Consider the following 25,384-nt stretch of genomic DNA (forward strand, 5'->3'; position numbering starts at 1 on the left):
TCTAGGTGTAGGGAAAATAATATAGTCACGATCATGAGGAAAAGGTCATCGGGGAATCGGGGCCTCGGAACGACCCGATCCCGCAGATTAAGATGCGGGGAAGCTCCCGCCATTCTCACGCGAGTCCAATAGCCTCTCCTTTACACAATTTGGTTATTGAGACGCGTCGCTGCATTTACACCTTCGACATATTTGCATTTACAGCCAAACGAAAGTCATGAGGCTTCGGTGACCGCACAGGGATTGGAAAGCAAACATGCGTGTTTACAGCGGGGTACGCGGAGCGCTTCGCGTCGGAGGCCACTCTGTTCTTAGGGGTTCGATTTTGAGACGGAGATATGCACTTGCTGTCCCACTTTTGAGGCGGGGACTCTTGACAGAGAGTCTTGCAAGGGGTCCTTTAGAGGTACGCCGGTCTTCAATCCAGGCCATCCCATCTGAACAAAGGATCCATAATGGCGGCTAACATGATTGCGTTCCTTTAGCCTCCCCTGTTTGAGTCTACTGTAGGGGGTCATTTTGCAAGAATAGTGGCAGATCATGGCGATAGACCAGCGTGAGTATACCCAATTCCTTGGTTCAGTCCTATTTTCACCCATGGACACTAACTTTTAGTCTGTCAGTGTCATCTCCAAGCACCAAAACGACCGAGTATCCTATGGGGGCCTCGACAGCAGAAGCAATGCTCTCGCACGTGGGTTAGAGTCTGTTGGTGTGAAGAGAGGGGACCGGGTCGCTATCATGCTCGGAAACTCAATGGAATTTGCAGTGGTACATTGGTCTCTTTATTACAGGAAGAGCAGGGGGCTAATTGATATCAGGCAACTTATGCACTATTTAAGCTTGGTGCTATACTGGTATGGATCCCTGTTGACAATTACAGGGGACTGTTCTTTCTGATAACCACCAGGTCCCGCTCAATCCCTCCTTCAACGCCATGCAGGTAGTCTCTGCTCTGAGCCACCTCGAAACTAGCCATCTCATCATTAGCGCCGAGTCCAACCTTCCTCGCAAAAGTCCTCGGAGCAATATAGCTATCCTCCAACATCTCATTGAAGACCTCTCGAACCCGAAGGTACAATCCGCTCTAGTTCCCTCGTTGAAGCAGGTCATACTCGTGGACAACTCTTCCGGTCGCATGGATTTGTCTCCATACAAGAGCCTAACGCCATTTTCATCAATCATGTCACACATTCCTGCGGATGGCCTTGCCCTACCAGAGCAGAACCTCTCCCCAGACGATATTGTGAACATTCAATTTACGTCCGGTACCACGGCTATGCCAAAAGCTGCATGTCTAAGCCACCGCTCCATCCTAAATAACGGCTCACAAATCGGAGATCGCATGCTCCTCACCCCGGACGACATAGTCTGCTGCCCACCACCACTGTTCCATTGCTTCGGATGTATCCTAGGCTACATGGCAACGGCAACACACGGCTCAGCCATAGTATTCCCAGCCGAATCCTTCAACGCCCGCGCTGCCCTCAAAGCAGTGCAAGAAGAGAAGTGTACCGCGCTCTACGGTGTCCCGACAATGTTCCTCGAGGAACTCAGTTTGGTCGAATCGGGGGAGATCTCCAGCGAAGGCTTCGAATATCTACGAACGGGCATCGCGGCTGGAAGTAGCATTCCGTCAGAGCTGATGAAGAAGCTGCACAGAGTCTTGAATCTAACTGAGCTGACAATATGCTATGGCATGACGGAGACCAGCCCTGTGTCCCTTATGACTACCACGAATGACCCACTTGATCGAAGAATCAACACCGTGGGAAGATTGATGCCGCATGTGGAGGCTAAAGTTGTGAACCCTGCAAACAAGAAACAGATCCTCCCAATAGAGACACGCGGCGAGTTGGCTGTGAGTGGGTATCTCCTCATGAAGGAATATTGGGGAGACCCAGAGAAAACAGCCGAGGTGATGATCGCAGATGATGATGGGAAGATTTGGATGCATGTAAGTTGTACTCTGTCGACAATTCTGGGTCAGTCTAACCAGAGAATCCAGACTGGAGACGAAGCTTCCATGTCACCAGATGGGTATGTCACCATCACCGGCCGCATCAAGGACTTGATCATTCGCGGTGGCGAGAACATTCACCCCCTGGAAATCGAAAACTGCCTGCTAGGCAATTCCGGAATTGGCGATGTGTCCATCGTCGGGGTTCCAGATGAGCGATATGGTGAGGTCGTGGCCGCCTTTGTGATTGCGCGAGAACAAGGACCCGAATCCATCACTGCCAAGGAGATTCGAGAATGGGTTCGCGAGAGGCTGAGCAGCCACCTCGGTAAGTTGTGATTTCACACCTTGGGTTCCAGATTCAGGACCATTGTTAACATCTTCTGATAGTGCCTAAATACGTTTTCTTCCTGGGGCCATCAGATACGTTCCCTAAGACTGCGAGTGGCAAGATCCAGAAATTTAAGCTCAAAGAGCAGGCAATCAAGCTCCTGGCTGAAGGGAAAGGGCAGTAGATCTCACTACATGTAAATATCATTTACATAGCACAGGGCTGGCGGCGACGGGATAGCGACCCAGCCGTCTGCAGTCAATAAATCAACAAAATATGTGAATAAGTCAAGAATTACAATAGAGTTGACGCCGAAAATGACCGCTTTGGACTCCAGAAACAGCCGCCTTTGCCGTAACCTCAAACGCAAGCTCGCCGTTTGACCGCCCATGGCCCTGTACCACCACTCTTCTGCACCCCCGTTCCCAGTGACTCGAAGCACTAGGTCTGGACAGGCACAATGTTTGAGAAAGTATGCTCGATTTTCGATAAATTGTCCACCTCTTTCCAAGTGCTCTCTGACCTCCATCTTGAGATCAACGAACAATACCTATCTTTTGAAATACCCGTATGCGCTAAACATCTCATCCTCGCTGGTGATGTTGGGCGCTTAGTGGACTACGACAACTATCGCGATTTCTTACAAAAGCAGACGGATCGATTCGAGCTTGTCTTTCTAGTCCTTGGCAACCATGAGTTCTATCAAGTCACCTTTGCAGCAGGACTCCAAAAGGCTATGCAACTCGAGCAGGAACCTTCTTTGAACGGGCGCCTAATCCTCCTCCACCGGGGACGCTACGACATTCCAGGATCCCGTGTTACTATCCTTGGCTGCACACTCTGGTCTAAAGTTCCAGATGAAGCAGGGGACATTGTTAGGTCGAAAATACAAGACTTCAAAAAAATTCAAGATTGGACCGTTGACGACCATAATGGATCTCATCAGTCGGACCTTGCCTGGCTGATGAGCGAGATGGAGTCAATACAAAGCAAGAACAAGACACAGAACAGAAAACGATCTATACTGGTCGTGACGCATCATGCCCCGTCTCTCCAGAACACATCCAGCCCGCAGCATGCGAATAACCCTTGGAACTCCGCCTTTGCAACCGATATCCTCTCAGAGATCTCCAAGTCGAGTGGCATCAAATTTTGGGTTTTTGGACACACACACTACACCACAGAGTTTAAAGTTCAGGGGATACGAGTCGTGTCAAATCAACGGGGGTATGTGCTTCCTTGGAATAATTCGAAGGGGTCGAAGGACGAGTTCGACGTCGGGAAAGTTATACATGTATGATCCGGAGCTGCATCTTAATTTCAGTTCGGCTTAGCTCAAGAGCGTCCACACTGCGATACATTAGTAATAAGGAAGTTTTCCGGTTGATCGCACTTACTTTTCTGGAGGGAGTTGGGAGGGACTCGCAGAATTGGAATGCTAGTCAATTGGACAGCGTCCGTTGAGCCTGGAAAACGATTGTCTGCTGGTAATCTCTTGGGTCTTCTCGGTCTCTGTGGGTTGGCTATTAGGAGCCGACGCCTCGTCCCTCTGGTTGGGATTGAGAAGGCGATCCGGTATGACAATGGGCTTGGGAACATAGTCTCTTTCGACGGAAGCTTCGTCACCGGAAGCTTCGTCACCGTGTATCCAGGTATCCGAGCTTCACAGAGACGCGAGTGTTGCCCATGGCGTGTGATAGATTGGTACAATCTGCAAGCAATGCTCACAGAGCTGAAGCATCGCTGCAAGACTTTTCCTATCAGAAATCCTGCACACCCGTCTCACCCTGCAGTCTCGACCGAGCTTCATCGCCACGGGCATCATCGATCACCCACTCAGGCTCCTCATCCTCAAAGTATTTGTCCTGCTCTTCGGTCCAATCATCGTAGTCATCATTCTCGTCGACAGCCTTATAGTCAAAATCGTCATCATCGCCTCTCATGAATCGCAACCCCATCTCCCACTGCCAGGCCTTCTCTCCATCCTCCTTGCTAGCGGGGATGTCATCACGGTCCTCAGCAAGGATCTCCCCATCAGGTCCACGAGTATAGCTGAGCATTGCGTTGGGGTCCGGATTCGCAAGAGCATCCATCTTCGCCTCAGAGCGTTGCATGTCTGCCTGCAAGACGCCCGAGAACCCCTTCTCACGGCCCTGGGCCTCCCTCTCTTGTGGTGTCTGGAATCGGCGGATAAGGCGATCATACAACAACGGGTCTAGAAAAGTAGTTCCACATCGGTTAGCTTAAATTTTTGCTTTCTGCTGCCCTCTCGCAGCACTGGAACCATGGTCCAGGTTGGAGCTGGTAGCAAGGAAAGAGCAAGCGGACCGGCGAGCTCAAGATCCGCCGAAAAGTACTCTGGATGCAGATCCAGGTACCGCTTCCGGCGGTTCTTTACTTGGACTGAAGGATGCACGTTTCTGGATGCATCGCTTGAATTGAAACCCGAACTCATGGGGAAGTGTGGCATCTTTAGCTGTCGCAACGCGGTGTGGAAAGGTGAAGTTGGGAACGCGGAAGTGGGCGGCAAAAGCGTTATTTCTGCCACTCCGCGATTTTCTCCTCCCGTTTGATATGTTGGAGAACTGAGTCTGTAAGTCAGTAATTTGTTTCTCTGTGTTGTCGGAAATCCCTTGTTTCAGCTTGAGTGTCATAATTCGCTTGACACGAGCTTCGAGCTTCTGCTAACAATTCCTCCCAGATCCGCCTTGGATCGATTCCCGCATCAATTGAAGCAAAGATTCGATAGCTTGCACACAATGTCTCTCGAAGAGTACATTCGTCGGGTCGACTTCTACCGTCTCGGTAGTGGTGCGACCCTGCTGGTGCTGCTGGCCTTTTACTCCCCTGTGATGCTGCTGGTGCTGTCCCCGACGTATGGTGCCCTGCCCGCACATATCTTCCATGTCTACGGCCTGGGCATTTTTGCGGCTGCCGGATGGTTCTTGAAAGATCAAGTTCAATTGCGACTCGGTCGTCTGGCCGCGTATATGCTTCCCGTCCTTGCTTTCTGGACGCCCACTCTGCAGTACTTTGTGATGCAACAGAGCTCCATGCTAGGAAACCCCCTTGGACCTGTGATCACAGAGCTGTTTGGCTATTACCCACTCGCTCTGTTGACTGTGGCCATTGCTGGCAAGCAAATCCAATACTCCCTGCACCTTGAGGATATGGGTGACGTTGCGGCGGAGCATGTACCCCTGGTGGGCTCATATCTCGTCTACTCCTTGGGCGAGCACTTCGCCAAAGCCCTGCTATCTCGCTTCATTGGCTTCACCGTCGTCTTCTCCCGCGCTGGCTTGCAGTTCGTCATTGCGATCTTGTACGCTGCCGTCGTCCCTTCCAAGATGCTGCTTCTGGCCATTCCGTCCGTCCTCTTCTCGATCACAGCTGATGTCCACTTTGGTGGTATCGGCGGTGTGAACTCTGCTATTCAGAGCGAGGGCTATTCCATCTTGGCACGCCAAGAGTCCTACACTGGGTATATCTCGGTTTTGGAGAACCACAATGATGGATTCCGCGTGATGCGCTGTGACCACAGCCTCCTCGGTGGGCAGTGGACTAAAATGGCTCCCGGCTACCACCCGCAGGTCCAAGATCCTGTCTACGCGGTCTTCACCATGCTTGAAGCTGTCCGTCTGGTCGAGAATAGCCATGGAAGCCATCGTGTGGACGCCGGCAGCAAGGCTCTGGTCATGTAAGTATTCGCTTTCGCATTCTCAGTGTCACGGCTAACGAGCGTGAAATAGTGGTCTTGGAGTTGGCACAACCCCCGCTGCACTCATGAAACACGGCATCGATACTACAGTCGTCGAGCTCGATCCTGTGGTGGTTAAGTTTGCCAAGCAGTATTTCAACTTCCCCTCCAACCACGCGACCACCGTCGATGATGCAACCAAATTTGTCAAGCGGGCGTTGAAGACCCCATCTGCGCATCAATACGACTATATCGTCCACGATGTCTTTACTGGCGGTGCCGAGCCCGCCGAGCTTTTCACTATTGATTTCCTCCATGACCTGAGCTCCCTTCTCAAGGATGATGGTGTCATTGCCATCGTGAGTTTAATCAACTCCACTCCTCAACCTGAGCTAGCTTTGGCTGACATATTGAACAGAACTACGCCGGCGATCTCGCCCTCTACCCAACAGGCCTTGTCGTCCGCACCATCCTGGCCACTTTCCCAACTTGCCGCATCTTCCGCGAGAACGCGCCGCCCGCGGACAATGAGAACCAGGACTTCACCAACATGGTTATCTTCTGCACCAAGAACATTGGCGCTCCGCTTAAGTTCAGAAGCCCTGAGCAGGCTGATTTCCTGGGTAGCGACTCCCGTAAGAACTACCTCCTTCCCACCCATGAGATTGACCCTGCCGTTTTCGATCCCATCCCCAAGGGCGGAAGCCGCCTTCTTGTCGACAAGGAAGTCAAGAGACTTTACAAGTACCAGGACCGCGGTGCCTTGGAGCACTGGGAGATCATGAGGAAGGTTATCCCTGCCGCTGTGTGGGAGAACTGGTGATCTTTTATAAATCTGAAGAGCTGGGAGGTTTTTCTATTCTGTTGTTTTATGTATACTAAACGGATCTCTTCCCGCTAATAATTGTTTCTATCATGTACCGTCATCATACCCTGGGCCACAGGACTTCCTCGCCCGGAACACTCCTCGCTATTTCCAAGGTTGTGGTACTTTTCTATATGCTGCTCAGTTGATCAGGAAAATGGAGGTTATCAAAGATATTCAATTAAAAGTTTTTGTCTTTGGCGGATGTTACGATCCAAAATGCGGGTGTTAGAAGAGCACAGTGACTCGTTTGAAGAGTATAAGTTTCACAAAGTCAAACTGATAACGGTCAGCATGGAGAGTGAGACTGACCTAATGGATATCAGGGCTGATGAACCAGTGACCTAGAGCGCGCCGAGACCACCGAGCAGCGAAAATGAGAGGCTTGTGTATCAAATACTACCTTAACTACTACTTTCATCGGTACCAAGCCACCAAGCACACATTCATTTAGTTCATTATGATCCCTTTACTTTGTTCCACTTGGTTACATCAGAACACCATCTCCATCATCATAGATTGTAGTACTCTCAAACGTCTTTGTATAGCTCTTTGTGTAGCTCCATTAGCTCAAACCCAATTCACAGCCAGCAGATCAGAAAGACGATTTCATATTGGTATCTTTATCTAACACCCCGCAGAAAGCCATAAGAATTCAAGGAAAAGAGACACGAAATATGCACAGGCCGTCCTCCCTCTTCCTATACCAAAGCCGTAAAGTCAACAGGATATCAACCAGCTCAATATGTACGCTCACAGAACGAAAATACAGCCTGGGGAATCAAGCAGATGGGCTTCCACGAGGACTGCCACCGGGCTTCTTGACGAGGCCGGCGAAGAAGTTGGCCAGGGCTTGGTTATGAGCTTTCTCGTCGCCAGGGGCTGTGGGCGGTCCTTCTCTTTTTGGGGCACGGCTGGCTTCGCGGTCCTGTATACGTGTTAGAAGTTATGATTTCAATGATAGAAGTGGTACATACGCGAAGCTTCTTCAGCATATCTTCTGCATCCACCTGGATACCACCCATATTGAACTGGACAGGACCGATGTGCTCGTTGACCTTGCCCTCGTCCATGGGCGACATCTCCAGCTGCGGGACTTGCTGATTGGCGCGCTCTTTTTCGTCCTCGGCTCTGAGCTGCTCCAGGAGGTCGACTTGATCGGCAAGGAAGAATTGCATGTCGTTAGTCTCGACTTCGATCTTGGAGCCGCGGGTAGTGGCTGTGGGGTGGGCGATTGAGGTGTCGCGCTTAGGGTCTTTGATGGTTTGTTCGAACACTGTCACGGCACTTGTGCCATCATCTTCGCCCTCTGCGCTGTCTGCGCTTTGATCCAGCGGCTCGGGGGGATCTTGAATCTCGATTGACCAGGCCGTCGAGGCCCCTTCCATATCGAACCCTTCACGAATAATGCGGATCTTACCCCATGAGTCCCAGTTTGCGGGCACGAGGATCTTATCCCGGTCGATGACATTATGTTTTAATGATTGGCGTTTCAAAAGAGAGTGGACTCCCAGTGAGGAGTGGATCAAGCTCTGGAGGGAGCTGGCAAGGAAAGGTGTGGTGTAAATGAGTGATGCGCCGTCTGCGTGATATTAGAATCTAGTCTCCTGAGGCCATGGAGGTCGGGAATAGCTCACGCTTCAGCAAAATTGTTCGCAGGAACTGTAAGATGAAATCAAATTGCTCTTCGTTCCAGCCATGATCCTTTTCAAGTTTCTCAATTTTATCGGCCTGTAAATATGTTAGCGAGACTTGTCGTACGCAAGGAACTGAGCTGGGTCTGCATACTCCCTGGCAAACGACACACATCGGGATACCGAGTCCTTCATCCCACTCGCCAGGTCCCAGGGGTATTGTGACTGGTCCACCGGAATTTGGCAGACTTCCCGCCGCAGCAGAGTTGGCGTCCATTCCTCGTTTGCGGTCGCGCCATTCTGTCATGGTTTCCTCCATGACGATCTTTGTATCATCGTCGAGCGTAACGAGGACAGAACGAAGAAGACGGACCCATTCTCGTAGTCTGCGCATCCATGTCCAGGGTTCAGACCAATCCATCAGAATGACAACCAGCGTTTCCGGGATGGATTGAGGGGTCAGGAGAGGTTTGAGAAGCGGAGCGAATGACGGAGAGGGTTCGGACAACAGGTAGGCCGAGACACGCGCCAGCGTATCTTGAGTGAATATGTTAGCCAAGCCAAGCTATAGAAGGAGTGAGTGTAGGCGTACCTTCTTGATCGGCGTCGAGTACATCTCGATATGTGTATCCCAGGGCAAACTGGTTGGCAATTGGCGGCGTCTTCCCCTTTCGTTTCTCATTCACTAAGCTGGGATCCGCTGAGAGGTCTGCAGAAAAGGTCTCAAGGAAATCCCTCTGGGTCTCTGGGGTACCTCCTATAGTCCAAGTCAGTGAAAGGCGGCCACAAAACCAAGTGGGATGAGAGCCGGGGGGCTTGAACACGAACCTAGGATCAGAAGGTTCTTCTCAGGCAAGCGCTTTCCATTGGCGACGCCGTCTAGCAGCGAAGACCAGATATTCTTCTTGGAGCCATCCTTGCTGGTCGGCCGACTGTTCATACCAGCCGCTTTCGATCCGCGATTCGGACTGGATGACATTGTCTGCTCGAGTCCCACCATGCGTTAGGCGGCATGCACCATTCCAAGCACTTCGTTTTCGAATGTCGAGCGACAGAGCGCGTATAAATGCCGGATCGGAGTTGGGGCGGAGGGGGTGAAGTCAAGCGTGCGGTCAGGGGAATCTGGGGACGAGCGGATGGAAATAACACGCAGTGTCGAGTGCCACGGGAGAACGCGATTTCGATCGTGGACTCTTAAACAGCACTGGGCGAAAAAAGTACACGACGTCACGGAAGGTCGCAGCAGGGGGTTGAGTAAACAGACGATTTTACGGTTCCGCAGATGCTCCGGGTGGGGACCCTTTTTGACCAAGCGCGGCCGAGGAGCTTTGCTTTCTTCCTCACCACATCCAACGCCATGAACGGCATTCGCCAGGTCCAGCAGCTCAACAAGCGTGAGCTTGAAAATGCCATGTAAGCCTTCAACTACGTTCCAGCTTTTTTCTTCTATTTCAGCCAACTAACCACGCCCTGTCTAGACCTCCGGAGGCATCATGGCATGCAGACTACCGCGACACAGCATACATCTACATCGGCGGACTCCCATTCGACCTTTCCGAGGGTGATATCGTGACAATCTTCTCGCAGTACGGAGAGCCAGTCCATGTCAACTTGGTCCGCGATAAGGAAACCGGCAAGAGCCGTGGCTTCGCGTTCCTCAAATACGAGGACCAGCGCAGCACAGATCTTGCAGTCGACAACCTCGGCGGTGCAACCGTCATGGGTCGTATGCTGCGAGTGGACCATACACGCTACAAGCGGCGCGATGACGAGGAAGAGGATAACAACGTCGCAAAGCTGATGGGCGATGCGGCAATCGACGAAGGCCACCGGATCGAAGACGGTGACCGTAGGCGGAGAAGAGGCAGCGCTGACAGAGAGGAGCGACGGCCTATGTTGAAGGAGGAGAAGGAACTCCAGGACCTAATCCTCAACCACGACGAGGAAGATCCCATGAAGGAATTCCTCATTGAAGAGAAGAAAGAAGAGGTGGCGCTCGCAATTGAGAAGAAGTCTTCACGGCGCCGCGACAGCAGAGAACGGTCCAGTCGGCATAGTCGCCGGCATCGATCTCGGTCGCGCGAGCGCAGGCATCGCGATGAACGCTCGCCTGGTCGAGAGAGGAAATCTCGGCGCCGCTCACCGGAAAGAGAGGAAAAGTCTAGAAGAGACCGGTCGGCAGACAGGTCTCGCTCGCCTGAATCCCGGAGACATCGCAGTGATCAAGACAGACATGATCGTCGTCGCTGAAATATTTCGAAGCTTGCTAAGCTATCGACATGACCTACGGGGATCCCAAGCTTCTCAGCTGAAGTTGGCTCGGGTATCACCTCGCCTGAGTAGGTCCAAAGTGACCCAGCGGCGTTATTTGGTTGGAGCTTGAGCGCCTTTAAATGTGCTGCATATGGTGATTTGATCCTCGATCTTCTGCAATGATCTTCCAAAGTTATCCAGGCATTGCATGTCTTCTATTCAGCCCCCGAGATATCGTTTCCAACCCTCCCGCATGCAATACCGCTTTCCATCATCGCTGTCCCGAAGAACAAACTTCTCCCATCGCCCATCTCTGCCGGATCCGATCACCAGCAATGTCTGCTCGTCAATCCAGCCGATGACACCTTTGGGCGGCCGACCAAGCGATGAACTAGGCTGCGTTGATCCAGCGTTCACTTCCTCGCCAATCTCAAAATGCGCGTTGGCAACCGAATACACATCCGAAAACACTCGTGGAAGAAGAGGGAGTTTTCCCAGGATGCCCCATTTTTTGTTGGTCCCTTCCTCCGTCACTGAAGCTGGAGACTGGCTGCGGCGAACCATGTGGTGGGGATGGGGTATATCGAAGATATGCAGAGTGGATTTATCGGATGTTACTGCTAGCAGGGAATTTGACGGAGAAAACGAGAGAGAAAATATTACCGCGTGGTCTACGCCCCGGCGCAGTTCCGCCAGTTTCGTACAGTTTGCCGAAGCAAATATTCTGATCAGAGTACCCTAGTAGGATGTTAGTAAAACGTAGCCGGTTGACAGCGGCTGCAATTAATCTTACGGCTTCACTGGCGGTTGCCAGCACCTCTCCATCGGGGCTCAAGGCCATGGCTCGTAACGGCGAACTATGAGCAGGTATGATGCTTATGTTCCCCGTCTCCAGCTCGATCACCTGCACTTGTCCCGGGGATCGACCCGGGAATGCAAGGAGCTTCTGTCCTAAACAAGCCAAGCCCAACGGGTTATCCGAGGTCTCGAAGACCGACAGCTTCTTTGGAGGGGTCGAGAAGGCGAACACATGGATGCTGTTTAATAGGGCGACGACGATTCGGAATTTGGAAAGGCGAACACCAAGGACGGAGGTGCGGAACTCGAGCGTAATGGCGGTTTTCTGCTTTGCATCGTCCCAGATGACGAGCTGTGGTAGACGATGAGTATGGAGTTCCCCGGCATCGGAGGTAGTGTATACACACTTTGTTCTGAGGAAACTTGGGATTCCGTCCTCCGCCAACGATAGCCAGATAGTTGGACTGGCCGAGCATTTCGACTACACCAATGCCCGCATTGAAGTCTGTAGCAAGGAAGGGTTAGCTCTAAGCTCGAGCCGTATCGGCTAGAGAAGAAGCTCACCTCTGGAGACCTTGAGCTCACATGGATTGGAATTAAACACTAGGTTCAAAGTTAGCCCTGCAGTTCTCGTTCAAGCTCTTGGGCAGCTCCATCGAGCTGCACTTCATACCGCAGAAGCCCGTGTTCAGGCCCACCGAGAAGCAACTGCTATCATTGTTGAAGGCGGCCGACAGTGAGTAGGGCCCGAGAGACTCGTCGATAACCTGGCGGGTATTCATTGTCGAGCATGACGTTGGGGATACCGGGCATGAACCGGAAGAGCGAGTCAAGAGCACTCCGCACAGGGCAGATCGGCGATAAGAACGAAATGCGGGCGAAGCTCACGGATCTACGGGTGCCTCAGGCGGAGAATGACTAATCTCTCCGGTGGTCGGGAGCGACCCACCGAGCAACCCCTGAGTATACTCTTCTATGTTTATACACGGCACGGATGTGAATATTAGTGATGTTAGGTAGCTAAAGAATATCTGCCAATATTCGTAGTCAGTAACTGCAGATGTAACAGCATCAATTGATACTCATCGGGTGCTGAATGAACTCTGGGGAGAGCTGGAGCACAGCGTGTCCCGTGATTGGCGGCCAAAGGAAAGGGGGAAACACTGACTTTCCCTCGACCCCCCTACGACGTTCGAACATCCCAATCCCTCCAACCTCTCCAAGTTCAGGAGAGTCTCCGTCTGTCTTCTTCTTGTACCCGTCTTGCTTCGGCGTCTTTCTTTTCTTGCTCTCGTTATCTATTTCTTCCCAAGCCCACCATGTCGTCGGCTCTCAACGCGGTATGCTTCCCCTTTTACTCTGCTCCTGCCCCATACTTTAAAAAATGTCACCTGAGCTAACTCAAAACCCCCTCTGTGGGTAGATGAAGATTCGACGCAAGAAGAATGTCAAGAAGGGAATTCAGTTCTGTCTGATGGTCTGCGGTGCCAGCGGTACTGGTACGCTACTCTATTGTTGTCTCCCCGTGTCCTGATCAATTGTTCACTGACCTCTGCTCCACTCAGGTCGCACAACCTTCGTCAACACTCTCTGTGGGAAACAAGTGCTGGAGGGCAAGGATGCCGATGATGCTGCCAACGCTCACATTGAGGAGGGCGTCCGCATCAAGCCCGTCACCGTGGGTGAGTTGCGAGTCTCCTCCAGACAACCGTTCGTGAATGCTGACCCACCGTTCCTCAACAGAGCTTGAATTGGATGAAGAGGGCACTCGTATCTCCCTGACCATCGTCGACACCCCCGGTTTCGGTGACCAAATTGACAACGAGGCCAGGCATGTCCCCTCTCACAACCCCAATGGCACCTCTCCCCACTAACACCCCTGAAATAGCTTTGGCGAGATTGTTGGCTACCTTGAGCGCCAATACGATGATATTCTTGCAGAGGAGTCCCGGATCAAGCGTAACCCCCGTTTCAGGGACAACCGCGTTCACGTTCTTCTCTACTTCATCACACCCACTGGCCACGGCCTCCGCGAGCTCGACATCGAATTGATGAAGCGCTTGTCTCCCCGTGTTAATGTCATTCCCGTCATCGGCAAGGCCGACTCCCTCACCCCCGCAGAATTGGCCGAGTCGAAGAAGTTGATTATGGAGGATATTGAGCACTACCGCATTCCCGTCTACAACTTCCCCTACGACATTGAGGAGGATGATGAGGACACCGTTGAGGAGAACGCCGAGCTCCGGGGACTGATGCCCTTCGCCATCGTTGGCTCAGAGGACTTTGTCGAGATCGACAACCGAAAAGTGCGCGCCCGACAGTACCCGTGGGGTGTGGTGGAGGTTGAGAACCCTCGACACTCCGACTTCCTGGCCATCCGTAGCGCCTTGCTCCACAGCCACTTGGCTGATCTGAAGGAAATCACCCACGACTTCCTTTACGAGAACTACCGTACCGAGAAGCTCAGCAAGAGCGTCGACGGTGCTACTTCGTAAGCTTCCCTTTCCCTCGACCCTTTGATAACCTTGCTAATCCACGAACAGTGCTCAAGATTCCACCATGAACCCCGAGGACCTCGCCTCTCAATCCGTCCGCCTCAAGGAGGAGCAGCTCCGCCGCGAGGAGGAGAAGCTGCGCGAGATCGAAATCAAGGTGCAGCGCGAGATTGCCGAGAAGCGACAGGAACTGCTGGCCCGGGAGAGCCAGCTCAGAGAGATCGAGGCTCGCATGGCCCGCGAGGCAAGCCAGGGCAATGTCAGCGAAGCCAATGTGGAGGCTTAGATATACCCCGTCGACGATGCGGCTCATTCAGCGGGGCGCCGGTTCGCAATGTGATACCGTTTGTGCCAACATCATGGACCTCTGGCACAAAGCTTGATTTTGTTTATGGGGATAATATTGACTGTTTATTCACGTTAATAGCTTTTGTTTCTTCCTTGATTTTTCTTTCCCGATGTCTCTGCGGAGATGGACAAGGTCCCATCACTAGACTGCAACCACCCATCCCTCCGGTTTTGCACCAAAGAGCAACTTGTCAACTTGGGATTTCTTGCCGCTGTTCTCCCTATCTCCGAGCACCATGTCCCCCCCCCGTGCCCCAGACATTACTTCTTCCCTGGTTCATTTCCTTGTTCCTTTAATCACCCCCGGGGAGTTTCTGTTCCTGCATATTTCGTTTTCTATTCCCCTGTCCACTCCCTACCCCTTCCCGGGGACCTTATCTGTTTTTTTGATTCCTGGCATCTTGTCCAAAGTCCACAGCGCAGCAAGATTCCCTCGTCTCTTTTGTGTTTTGTGTTGGTGGACCTCCCTTGTCTCTATCCTTGCTGTCTTCCTAGTCTGTTTAGTAAATGAGGAAGGAAAAGTATCTCGTCTGCAGTGCTTGTCGTGGGTAGATGCGTAGTATGTAGTACCCGGATCCATCGATGTACCAAGAATCCATGCTGGCTGCATGTATATCCATTTGAGTTTCAAGATTGCAGATTCAAACGATTCACCTAATCAGTGTTTAAGAGTGAATTTTGAACTCTGAAATCATATTCGACCTTATCTGAGGCTCTGGGTCTCATCCGTGCCCCGGGTGAGACATAACGCTCTACTCGGAGACTCCACGACGTGTGGACCAAAGCTACAACCTACAAAGCAAGCAAGCCCTGCGAAGCAATGCATCCATATCAATGGCACCAATGACATTGAAAATAGAAAAAATACATCGAATTCAACAGTACAGAAAATAAAGCTTCCGAAGATGAGAAAAAAACATGGTCATCACTTCGCAGGCCATGCGGAGGAAACAGAAGAACAAGAAAAAGAGGATAAAAGTAAAAAACTAAGGGGGGGACAACAGAATATTTTAAAAAAAAGGTGAAGGAGATGCAACACGGACGGGGGTGCGCAAGAAACGAGCAGACACGCAAGAAGTGGTATTTGCGCTCCATTGTACACAGAAACGAGAAAGAACAGGAAACCCTGAGATCAGTTCTTTTGGGCGGGGAGGAATGAGGAGATGCGTGTGTTTGCCCGATTTGGAGTTCCTAGGAGACATCATAGGATACTGATGGGAGGAATGAGACGCTCAGCGCTTAAAGGGGAAGAGGGAGGCTGGATAGCTGAGTGGGCGGGAGGGTGGTATTAAGACGTTACGGAGGTCAAAGAGGCGTGGCTCTTTGTATCTTTCTGGTCTCCTTCCACTCAGCTGCTTGCAGGAGGTCTGTCATAGAGTATTGGACTCGGACCGCTCGATGGAGAGTCGCACTGAAGCAAGGACGGAAGGGGGAGGTGGGTTTGGGTTGGACATTGGCTGCATGCACCTGGTGGGTGTTATACTTGCTTCCAGAAGTCCAAGCTAGCAACCACATCCTCGCCCGACTCATCTTCATAGGCGTAGATGATCTCTCGAGTGGAAGAGTGGAGCATTCGGATGTTCTTTCCCGTCATGATGTGGATCAATTCACTTGTTTCGACATGGCGAATTTCGATGAAGTTAGGCTCGAACGCCAGGATGTACGGGTAAGACAACGCGAATGCTGTCGGGTTGCCCTCCCATGAAATCCTCCAGTCGGGACGGGCACGCCATCCATTGCGGTTGACAAAGAACGAGAAGTCGCTATAGTTGAGAAGGAACTCGCCGTTCATGCGCTCGATGTGAATCGGCTTGACGTTCTCCTTGCGGGCAACAAAGTCGAGAGATGTGTCGGCCTGGTCCAGAAGAGATTGCGTCTCAGTTGTCTCCAAGCTGACCACCTCGAAACCGCGTGCACAGCCAACACACAATGTAGACCGCAGGAAATGAATCGATGAAGATTCAGCAGGAATGTAGTATTCCTTGAATGGCCTGAGTGTGTCTTGGCCACTCTGGAACATTTTGCTGACAGCAGACTTCTTCTTGCCCTTGGCCAGATTGTCCATTGGCTCGTAGACCTTGATCGTACTTGACAAGGCAGACGTCTTCACGGAACATACAAGATGTCGACCAAGACCAATGCCTGCCTTGAAGAAGTTTGCGTGGCCCTGAATCTTCTTCGGGCGCTTGGCCATGGCATTGGCACCTTCAGCGATTTCAAGGGCCTCCATGGGATACGAGGACAGGGTCTTGTTTGCCAAAACCAGGAGCAGTTGATACTCTTCTAGAGTGTCGATCTGCGTGACTTGGGTAGCCTCCAGAACCCTTCTTGGCTTGGCTGATTTGTCCTTGGGCCATCGCTCAGAGATATAGATACCGCTATCTGTTCCAAAGACCAACTTTCGTCCGCCATCTATGGAAAAAGAAAATTTGTTAGCGATGGTGGCCACTTGGAGATAGAATTAAGTACTGCATACCAACTGGAACACAGCAGTTCACGCGGTTGATCGCTGAGAAGAACCTTTCACTCAGGACTGTTTTGTTGTAGAAATTGCTGTTACGTTCCCAGAGCTTTCTCTGCTGCTCCTCTACCATCTCAATAAATTTGCGTCGCTGAGTTGGGGACGTGGCATAGAGGGTCTGTTCATAACCTCCCTTACCAAGGTGTCGGAATGTAATCGGGAGCTGTCCGTCTTTGGCGGGGGGAGGGTTCACGGTAGTCTTGTTGGACAAAAGGCTGGAGGAGGGTCTCTTGGAAATTCCCATCCGGGGGACCACCTCATCCATTTGAGCAATTACCAAGAGCTCCAGAGGAATGGGCTTTTTGTACACCCGATACTCCTCACGCTTGTTGACCACCTTGATGCGGACCAGAAGCACCGCATGATCAAACAGATATGCAGTTACTTCGGAACTTTCTGCAGTGGTCTTCTTAAAGGCCATCTTGGTGAGCATTTGCCGGTTTTCTTCAGTAAGCTTCAGATCCACATAGTCCCCAGGACCGAACTTCAGGGCGGCATTGAGCTGCACCAAGTTGAAGTGGTTCTCAGCCTTTCCACTCTCGGTATTGACACGAGACAGGAAGTTCTTGATGAGCTTCACAGCCTTGGGAATATCTTCCTTGTCAGGGTTATCATCGGCGGTGTGCTTCAGGACAGACTCAAGGAGAAGCGGGTATCGAGCAAGACGAGTTGTGGGTTTGGTGAGGTAACCGTTCAGCTCTAGCTTCCGAGACTCCTTGAGACGCTCGGTATCCTCAACAAATTTAGCGAAGCCCGGGTTCGAAGCCTTCTCCTTCTCGAACTCGTATTTTCCGTACAGCTGGTTGGCACCGTACTTGATAAAAGGGTCAAAGCGAGGGACGTGCTGAAGGAAGAGATCACCGACGGTCTTCACGATTTGGCTTTCTTTTTGTCGGGCGTTGAGTGCCTCACAGAGGGCACCGTTGACCTTCAACACCTCCAAACAGTTTCCAAACACGGTCCGGATGAACTTCTCCCGGCGGTGCTCCGGAATGGGAGAGTGATTCGTGGTGCCCGCTGCGCGCAATGGTCGCATCCAGAAATCGCGCAGATATTCCAAATCCTTGACGAAGTCACGCTCGGTGTACATGATCTCAAAGATAATCTCCTGCCGCTTCTTCTCTCGGTCTTCAATAGAATCCGAGACTTCCTTCGGAACCATGTTGATCCACAATTTCTGATTATCATTGTCCTCGTCATCATCAATATGCAGGCTGCCCTTGGAGCCCGAGGTTCTCAGAACCGGCTGAGGATTCAAGTTCAACCTTGCCTGCTGTTCTAGTCGTCGGGGACAGGCAATCGAGTAACAGAGACTGTCCCGAGTACAAGTAGGGGAGTAGCATTCGGTGAGAAGTGTGAACACACCATCAACGTCTGATGTCATAGTGTCCTCTCCCATAGTCTCCTTAAATTGATAGACCTCACCAGGGGCATCTCGGAGACGATGGTCGTAGGTGACGTCGTGGAAGAACTTCTGGGCATCCAGAGCACGACCCAGTAGAAGAGCGAGATTGCGGTCGTTCGTCCTAATAATGGTGCCAATCAAATCCACGGCATCAGTACCGGTGAAAGCATTCTGGTAGGACAGGCCGTTCTTTTGCCGTTCACCAAGGGTTATCTTCTCCCTGAACACATCGGCGACTCGAGAGAGGAGGGCAGGGTAGACCACAGGAACCTTAGTAGTAGTCCGGCGTGAGTTGTTCGAGACAAGTGTGGTCTGGCCGTTAGAGCCCTGCGTTGCCTGACTCTGGACACTCATAGTACGGTCCGGGAGAACGGTCGACGCCATAGACATTGTACGAGACCGCGCCGAGGCATCACTTGGCGGACGATTGTTGATAAAGCCATCAGTCACATTTGACGGCATTGAATCGAATCTCGTTGGTACCGGCTGCTCATGGCCGCCCGAAGGTGGTCTCCGTGCCGGGATGGATCTCCCACTGTTCATAATGTGAGCCTGGTTGTGGTCTGTCGCGTAGGTGGTCATAGACATGGCTCGCTCATTGGTATGCCGTTCTGGAACTGTGCGCCCAAGTTGGGTCATGTGGGAACTGGGATGATGATACTGATCACGACGAGAGGCAGCCGCAGAGGTATGGTTGAAGTTGTTCGGCGGGATAGGCGGGGCCGGTTGGTAGGACGGCCCACTCAATTTCGCCATCGATCGTGATCTCGTCGCATCGGAATTCAAGGCAGGAGGAGGCATTGGTCGACCCAAGTCTCGAGGATCGGTGTATTGGGGGGGCGGTCCCGGTCTCGAATCCAGGCGTTGGGGTCGAGGGTACGCGGCATAGCGTCCCGCCGCCTGAGGGTACGGTCGCGGCGGCGGCTGCGAGGACATTGTCGCGGCCCCTGGGTTATATGCCTGATACCCACCACCGGACGGCGGTGGTGGGTATCCATTTGTCGGGGTGACGGGCGGCGGTGCTCCGTATCCATTTGGCACCTGGCGGGTTGGTGGTGGCGGCGCCCTCTGGAACTGGGGAGGGGCCACTTGCGACGACATGGTGTGGGCACGACCCTGGGAGAACTGGGGAGTCTGCGAGTTCATGGTCTGTGATCGGCCTGGCGGAGGCGCGGCGCCAAAGATATCCGAATACGCGGCATCTCGCTGCATGTTTGAGGCAGGAGCCCCATAGGGCCGGTAATTCCGGTTACGCTGGCCACCCAAGTCTGCCATGTTCACCCGACCGACGATCGACGAGAACTCGCGGGATTAATTGATAGAAGAGCGATCGCTATCCCACGGGGGTAGAAGGGGCGAAAAGGAGTTGGGTATCCGAGATTCGATCGTAGAGAGCGTTCAGGGCGTCGCAAGAGGGTCTTTTCAAGATCGTGGGGCAACGGGGCGAAGGGAAAAAGGGAAGAATGAAAGTAGTTATCCCAGCAAGGAACAATGGTCCGTGGGAGTCAAATAAGAATCGTCTCTGTGCAAAATTGGGCTTTCAATATGCCATAGCTTGGCCTGTTCGGTAGGCTGTTGGGGGGGGGGTTATTGGTGATCAAAAGTCGTAACCGAAGAGCGCCTGGACCCGAGAGCGCAAGAAAGTCCGGGCTCCTTGCGAGGTCATACCCTCAGCATTCCTCCAGGGCAGTAAGAGGGTTCGAAGTGGGAGGATATGGGCGGGAGGAGGGAGACAGGTGAGGGGTGGGAGGAGTGAGTGTTGAAAAAGCATACAGGAGAAGGATGAAGGGTGACGGGTAACTGAGTATCGGCGTGACAGGACCGGCTGACGGCGTGGCCTTTGCCGCCAAAGCGCGCAGTCACGTAATGTCACCGATTGGGCGCTACGGCGACCCAAGTGACCCTCCGCGACAAGGAGAAAGGCGGTCCTGCACCTTCTCCTCCTCCGCCCTCTGTAGTCTCGCTTCGACGAGCTCTTATCTTTTGCCTTCCCTACATACGCCCATCGCGTCATCATGGCAGAAAGCGAGTTGGCGCCCAACTTCGCCCCGTTCTTTTCCTTCGTGAGTGGCTTCGTGAGCTCCCAAAGCTACCAATGACACCACTAACAAGCTTCTCCTTTTAGGCCGGCATTGCCGCTGCAGTGAGTGGACCGGGGACATCCAGCGTTTTGAAGTGACTCCAATGCTAACAACTACTCTTGAAGATGGTCTTCGGGTGTACGTGGCTCGACACGCTGGAACCGGCATCTTGAATCTCGGACGAAAGCTTACAACTTCACAGGCGCAGGAGCAGCATACGGCACGGCCAAGGCTGGCATTGGCATTGCGGGTGTGGGAACGTTCCGACCTGACCTGATCATGAAGGCAAGAATACTAGTGGCCCTTTTCTTGATTCTGGCCCAAAGCTAACAGAGTCGATTCTACAGTCTCTCATTCCCGTCGTCATGTCCGGAATTATCGCAGTCTACGGTCTCGTCATCGCTGTCCTGATTGCAGGAGCACTCAACCCGGCATCGACAATGAGTTTGTATACGTATGTTTGGACACTGCAAGCGCTCTGGGGTGAAGGGGCTGACAAAGGGCTGATGTTCCGGACACAGTTCATTCATGCATCTCGCAGCTGGCCTGTCCGTGGGGCTCTCCGGTGTGGCCGCTGGCTACACTATTGGCATTGTCGGTGACGCGGTATGGATTCTTTGCCTGGGACTCTTTCGATGGGATACGGAACTAACGACTGTCTCAGGGCGTCCGGGCTTACATGCAACAATCTCGGGTGTACGTGGGCATGATTCTGATTCTGATTTTCGGCGAAGTTCTCGGTCTGTATGGGTAAGTGATGGCAAACCGACGGACCTAGGTCCTCGAGGTTCTCTGCTAACGGCACCAGTTTGATCGTCGGCTTGATCTTGAACTCGAAGTCTTGAGTGCGCAGTCCATTTCAACTACTTGTACGCACTAGCTTTTCCGGCGCATATCGATACGTCATTTTCCACGCGATGCAGCTGCATCTGGTTGCTCCCCATGCGACAGCATGCGCCCGAAACCCGAAGCCTGAAACCTGCCGGGATCGGGGATCGGAGATCGCGATATGATATCGAGATCTGAGCTGTTTCTGTTTTAGTCTTATTTTCGGGGTGTATCATAACAAGTCCGCATATAGAGGGTCGAATAAGCAAAAGCTGACCAGGCTTCCGACTTCCGATTTATCACCGTAGTTCCCTATCCGTTCAGCCCCGCCCCCATGGGATACGTCAGAGCTAGGAACTCCCCTTTGCAACTCTTTGCCCCGCGCTTTCCTAACCTCCCCGGATTTCTTTCTTAGGATTTCCCTGCAAATGTTTCCTGCTTTGATCTAAAGCAACCCTCCCCGGACTCTCAGCTGAGTTGCCGACGTGATTGGTGCCGCGCTAACCGGGTGGGCTCCTATACTTTTTTCCCGTCCTGTCTCTACCGCGAGACATGCTCTGCCGGTCCAATGGCGACCGGAACAGTCGAGGATTCCTCACCGAATGAGGTGCAGAGCGGTTCTGTCGCCAGTTCGATCCCTTTCAAAACCAACAGCATACGACAAGGAATCCACGAGAAGGAGAGGCATCTAGTCCACTCCATCCGATCCGTCCCGCAGAAATTTGCGCACCCCTTCCTCGTCACCGATCGAGCAGATGAGAAGCAACTGTGCATATCCTCAAGGGGCCTTGAACTGAATGACTTCAAGCTTCTGAAAACCCTGGGCACCGGTCAGGAACACTATGCGACTAGTCGCGCTCTTGTCGCATTGCTTCCGTAAGCTAACTATTTCTTTTGGCTTTTTTCAGGCACCTTCGCTAGAGTATGGCTCGCCAGATTGAAGAACCAGGAGGACAAGACCAAAGTCTATGCGCTGAAGGTCCTCCGAAAGGCCGATGGTAAGTGTTGCCCCGATCCAACTGCATACAGCTGGGGCCTGACCTGCGGACAGTGATCAAACTGAAGCAGGTGGAACATGTGCGCAATGAACGCAAGACCCTTGTAGCGGTCAACGGACATCCTTTCATAACAAATCTCGCTGCGTCATTTTCAGACGATCTTAGCTTGTACATGCTGGTATGCTTTGTCTACCTTTACCCTATCTCCTACAAGCTGCTAACCAGTCGCAGTTGGACTTTTGCCCTGGAGGTGAGATCTTCACCTATCTCCGACGCTCGCGACGCTTCAACGAAGAGACCTCGAGATTCTACGCCGCGGAGATTACAATGACGATCGAATTCCTACACGATATCCACGGAGTGGCCTACCGCGACCTCAAGCCCGAAAATATCCTTCTCGATGCCGACGGTCATATCAAGCTGGTGGACTTTGGATTCGCAAAGCAAGTCGGCAACCGCGAAACCTACACCCTCTGCGGCACACCTGAATACCTAGCACCGGAAGTCATCCACAATAGCGGCCACGGACTAGCGGTGGACTGGTGGGCTCTTGGTATTCTTATCTACGAGTTTCTGGTGGGACAACCTCCCTTCTGGGACCAGAACCCCATGCGCATCTATGAGCAAATTGTCGAAGGCCGACTACGCTTCCCTCCCAACATGCCCCCAGCAGCACAGAACATCGTCTCGCTGCTTTGCAAGACCAACCCCACAGAACGACTGGGGTACATCTCCGGTGGCTCAGGGCGAGTCAAAGCCCATCCATTCTTCGCTGAGGTGGTCTGGGACGATCTCTTCTATCACCGGGTCAAGGGCCCGATTATCCCCCGAGTATCACATCCCGCCGACCCGAGCAATTTCGAGGAATATCCGGACTCCGACGTCAGGAACCAGAACGTCTACACCGATGATCTGAAAAAGAAATATGAGCCGCTTTTCAGTGATTTCTGATCGTGTTCACGCTCAAGCTCGCGCTTGGTTTGTTTCAACAACCTTATCTGACACGGGTTTAAATGGGAATTACAGCTTTCTTTTTGATTGCTGAACACCTCTTTCGGCTCCATTTACCCAACCGTCGTGTTCTGGGCTTTCACTGTCTTTCATCCCAATGAGACCACCACAAAAACCTTCCAGGGTCCCGATCTCACGTGAAGCTTGACCACGTTTGCCTACCTAGGTACCCGGTCTTGGCCCTTTGAGCTTAGCCACATCTTCTCAAACCTCTACACCCTCCGCTCACTTCCAAGAGTGTTGACCATGCCTTTTTGTCTCCCGCCTTTTCCTGGAATATTTATATCTCGGGCTGGCCCACCTGCTTCATACGACGCCCCCTCTCGCGTCCAACCATGTTTGCAAATATTCCAGATAATTTCCCACTGGACCTTCCATCCAACTGTGGTTAATATCAGCAATGCACTGCGACTTGAACATTTTGTGGCATAAATACGAGTCCGTGAAATTTTGGTGGTATTTTCATTTTCGTGTTAGCTACATAATCCACGTCAGTGAGTACATACTGTGTTCTTTGTGTAAAATCTATAGTCCCCCTAGATATAGTCAAATTTAGTACTAGGGACAAAAGTTGATAAAGACTATTCATTTTAATCTATTCAGGGCCAGCCTCTCCGGCGTCTAGAAGTGGAAAAGCAAAATACAGAGAATTGCACAAGACAAGTGTGGGAATCATATGTACGGCTAATCGTGAGACATGGCATGCGTACAAGCCCAGAGTCGTCCGAGCCTTTGCCCTGTTTTAGAGGGCATTCGTGGCTGGAGGACAAAGGGGCCCTTTGGGAGGGGAAGGCGGGAGGATACACAGGGATGGGGAGATAAAAGGGTTGAGATCAAAGGATATTAGGTGGCGAAGGTGGTGAAGATGGTGAAAAGGGCATATTATCACCCGTATGAGGGTAATACCTCCTGCTGCGTGGATATCTGGAAACCTGTCCCAGGAGATCGATTTTGCAGACAGCGATGGACAGCGTAGGCGCCTGGGGTATCTCGGAAATCACACAAGTTTCATAGCGACGGGTCTGTTTTCCATGTGCCTGGTATCAAGTTAGCATTGCGTCAACAATGAAGTAGTGCCATAGAAAACCTACCGCCAAAGTTATGCTTCACAAAGGCCATGTCGTCGTCGGTGGATCCAGCACCCATTTGGCCAACTCCAGGACTGAAACTGGTGATAGGCAAAACAACCACATCACCGACCTTTCGGTGAATACTCTGGCCACTAAAATCTTCATAGGTGACATTCTTATCCCCAGGCCGGGTATCGAAGTACTCCGGGTTGTTGAAGTAGCGGAAGACCGCATCAGTCCAGGCTCCAGGCCCTGTGAACTCCATGATGGTCTTGTCCATCTTGCCCTGCCTCAAGATACCGAGTCTCTTCATGCGCAGTGCTTCCTCGGTGACGTATGCGACCATTTCACGTAAAATCGGATGACCCGGTTTCGAGACAATGGTCCACTGACAGAACTGGATACGGCGCGAGTACCAATCATGCCAGTCCGGTCGATCGGGGTCGGCCTCAATGCCGACAATGAAACCAATCTTCGATCGGTCCAGCTCTTCGGGGAGCCAATAGTGGGCTGGTTTTAGAGCCAATGTGTCGATGTCGCTGTAGATCCCACCGCGCGCGAGAAGAACGAGGTAGCGGAAGAAATCCGCCTTCATTACCGCGAGCGGCATGGAATCGTAAGCCTCGAATACATCCGGCACCGAGCCATACAGATACCAGATCAAATGTCTCTGCGTATCATCGGGAATCACCTCGTGCGTGAAGCCCGGGTGGAGTTCGGTCCAGCTTGCTTCCGAGGCGCGCAGACCCTCCTCGAACCAAACCGATGCCGGCGTATATTTCCAAGTCTGCCAAATGTATGCGGGGAAACTCCTCTCGAGGTCATAGGGGAATTGATACCGCAGGCGATCGCGTAACGGCGCAGTCGGCGACGAGCCGAAAGGCATCTGCCCTCTCGGCCTTGTCTGCCTCCTCGACTCTCTAAGCGAATCCGACTCCTCGTCAAAGATCTCCTTCACAGGTCTGTATCCAGGCGCACCAGGGACATCGGAGGGACGACTCGAGCGAATAACGAAGATGAAGGTTATAAGGCAGATAGCGGCGAGGATCAACTTGCGGAATCCCGGCATAGCGGCGGTGTCACAGGCCG

The 25,384-nt window shown here is 52.3% G+C and overlaps 11 protein-coding genes across 11 annotated transcripts; 6 read left to right on the forward strand and 5 right to left on the reverse strand.

Annotated features, from left to right (window-relative positions):
* Positions 1–741: 741 nt before the first annotated feature.
* Positions 742–2,475, forward strand: N7498_010244 (uncharacterized protein; the record flags this gene model as incomplete). Its single annotated transcript, XM_058457300.1, has 5 exons — positions 742–771; positions 822–857; positions 911–1,957; positions 2,009–2,288; positions 2,351–2,475. 5 exons carry the CDS (start codon positions 742–744, stop codon positions 2,473–2,475), a joined length of 1,518 nt encoding a protein of 505 aa, XP_058304199.1.
* A 1,576-nt stretch (positions 2,476–4,051) lies between these two features.
* N7498_010245 (uncharacterized protein) lies at positions 4,052–4,761 on the reverse strand (the record flags this gene model as incomplete). Its single annotated transcript, XM_058457301.1, has 2 exons — positions 4,052–4,506; positions 4,620–4,761. The coding sequence occupies 2 exons, from the start codon at positions 4,759–4,761 to the stop codon at positions 4,052–4,054; spliced, it is 597 nt and encodes a 198-aa protein (XP_058304200.1).
* Positions 4,762–5,050: 289 nt separating this feature from the next.
* N7498_010246 (spermidine synthase) lies at positions 5,051–6,811 on the forward strand (the record flags this gene model as incomplete). Its single annotated transcript, XM_058457302.1, has 3 exons — positions 5,051–5,988; positions 6,041–6,347; positions 6,407–6,811. 3 exons carry the CDS (start codon positions 5,051–5,053, stop codon positions 6,809–6,811), a joined length of 1,650 nt encoding a protein of 549 aa, XP_058304201.1.
* Positions 6,812–7,560: 749 nt separating this feature from the next.
* Positions 7,561–9,567, reverse strand: N7498_010247 (dynein family protein). The gene is made up of 6 exons (XM_058457303.1): positions 9,316–9,567; positions 9,080–9,244; positions 8,642–9,024; positions 8,491–8,584; positions 7,831–8,435; positions 7,561–7,781 (listed from the first exon to the last, which is right to left on the reverse strand). The coding sequence occupies exons 1-6, from the start codon at positions 9,485–9,487 to the stop codon at positions 7,635–7,637; spliced, it is 1,566 nt and encodes a 521-aa protein (XP_058304202.1). The 5' UTR covers positions 9,488–9,567; the 3' UTR covers positions 7,561–7,634.
* A 202-nt stretch (positions 9,568–9,769) lies between these two features.
* N7498_010248 (IST3 family RNA-binding protein) lies at positions 9,770–10,737 on the forward strand (the record flags this gene model as incomplete). The annotated part of the gene is made up of 2 exons (XM_058457304.1): positions 9,770–9,900; positions 9,966–10,737. The coding sequence occupies 2 exons, from the start codon at positions 9,770–9,772 to the stop codon at positions 10,735–10,737; spliced, it is 903 nt and encodes a 300-aa protein (XP_058304203.1).
* Positions 10,738–10,936: 199 nt separating this feature from the next.
* Positions 10,937–12,320, reverse strand: N7498_010249 (phosphatidylinositol-3,5-bisphosphate binding protein HSV2; the record flags this gene model as incomplete). The annotated part of the gene is made up of 5 exons (XM_058457305.1): positions 10,937–11,478; positions 11,534–11,890; positions 11,946–12,043; positions 12,103–12,141; positions 12,212–12,320. 5 exons carry the CDS (start codon positions 12,318–12,320, stop codon positions 10,960–10,962), a joined length of 1,122 nt encoding a protein of 373 aa, XP_058304204.1. The 3' UTR covers positions 10,937–10,959.
* A 537-nt stretch (positions 12,321–12,857) lies between these two features.
* Positions 12,858–14,319, forward strand: aspA (uncharacterized protein; the record flags this gene model as incomplete). Its single annotated transcript, XM_058457306.1, has 6 exons — positions 12,858–12,878; positions 12,968–13,037; positions 13,104–13,220; positions 13,282–13,369; positions 13,427–14,029; positions 14,082–14,319. 6 exons carry the CDS (start codon positions 12,858–12,860, stop codon positions 14,317–14,319), a joined length of 1,137 nt encoding a protein of 378 aa, XP_058304205.1.
* Positions 14,320–15,858: 1,539 nt separating this feature from the next.
* rom2 (putative Rho guanyl nucleotide exchange factor (Rom2)) lies at positions 15,859–19,582 on the reverse strand (the record flags this gene model as incomplete). Its single annotated transcript, XM_058457307.1, has 2 exons — positions 15,859–16,793; positions 16,858–19,582. The coding sequence occupies 2 exons, from the start codon at positions 19,580–19,582 to the stop codon at positions 15,859–15,861; spliced, it is 3,660 nt and encodes a 1,219-aa protein (XP_058304206.1).
* Positions 19,583–20,322: 740 nt separating this feature from the next.
* On the forward strand, positions 20,323–21,233 carry N7498_010252 (V-type proton ATPase proteolipid subunit; the record flags this gene model as incomplete). Its single annotated transcript, XM_058457308.1, has 8 exons — positions 20,323–20,370; positions 20,433–20,450; positions 20,514–20,526; positions 20,591–20,673; positions 20,736–20,842; positions 20,910–20,994; positions 21,053–21,138; positions 21,197–21,233. The coding sequence occupies 8 exons, from the start codon at positions 20,323–20,325 to the stop codon at positions 21,231–21,233; spliced, it is 477 nt and encodes a 158-aa protein (XP_058304207.1).
* Positions 21,234–21,784: 551 nt separating this feature from the next.
* Positions 21,785–23,165, forward strand: N7498_010253 (cAMP-dependent protein kinase; the record flags this gene model as incomplete). The annotated part of the gene is made up of 4 exons (XM_058457309.1): positions 21,785–22,092; positions 22,153–22,214; positions 22,268–22,392; positions 22,446–23,165. 4 exons carry the CDS (start codon positions 21,785–21,787, stop codon positions 23,163–23,165), a joined length of 1,215 nt encoding a protein of 404 aa, XP_058304208.1.
* Positions 23,166–24,233: 1,068 nt separating this feature from the next.
* Positions 24,234–25,364, reverse strand: N7498_010254 (glycosyltransferase family 32 protein; the record flags this gene model as incomplete). The annotated part of the gene is made up of 2 exons (XM_058457310.1): positions 24,234–24,262; positions 24,317–25,364. 2 exons carry the CDS (start codon positions 25,362–25,364, stop codon positions 24,234–24,236), a joined length of 1,077 nt encoding a protein of 358 aa, XP_058304209.1.
* Between the last annotated feature and the right edge of the window lie 20 nt (positions 25,365–25,384).

Source organism: Penicillium cinerascens, assembly GCF_028974065.1.
Source record: "Penicillium cinerascens strain IBT 15544 chromosome Unknown scaffold_4_segment0_segment1, whole genome shotgun sequence".
NCBI classification, from domain to species: domain Eukaryota; kingdom Fungi; phylum Ascomycota; class Eurotiomycetes; order Eurotiales; family Aspergillaceae; genus Penicillium; species Penicillium cinerascens.

What these genes read in the sequence shown, in the direction of transcription:
- N7498_010247 (XM_058457303.1), bottom strand. Translation starts at nt 9,487, where the DNA reads ATGGTGGGACTCGAGCAGACAATGTCATCCAGTCCGAATCGCGGATCG. An exon ending in GAAGAACCTTCTGATCCTAG is followed by an intron (nt 9,245 to 9,315) that starts GTTCGTGTTCAA and finishes CTTGGACTATAG; the next exon opens with GAGGTACCCCAGAGACCCAG. An exon ending in GCGAACAATTTTGCTGAAGC is followed by an intron (nt 8,436 to 8,490) that starts GTGAGCTATTCC and finishes AATATCACGCAG; the next exon opens with ACGGCGCATCACTCATTTAC.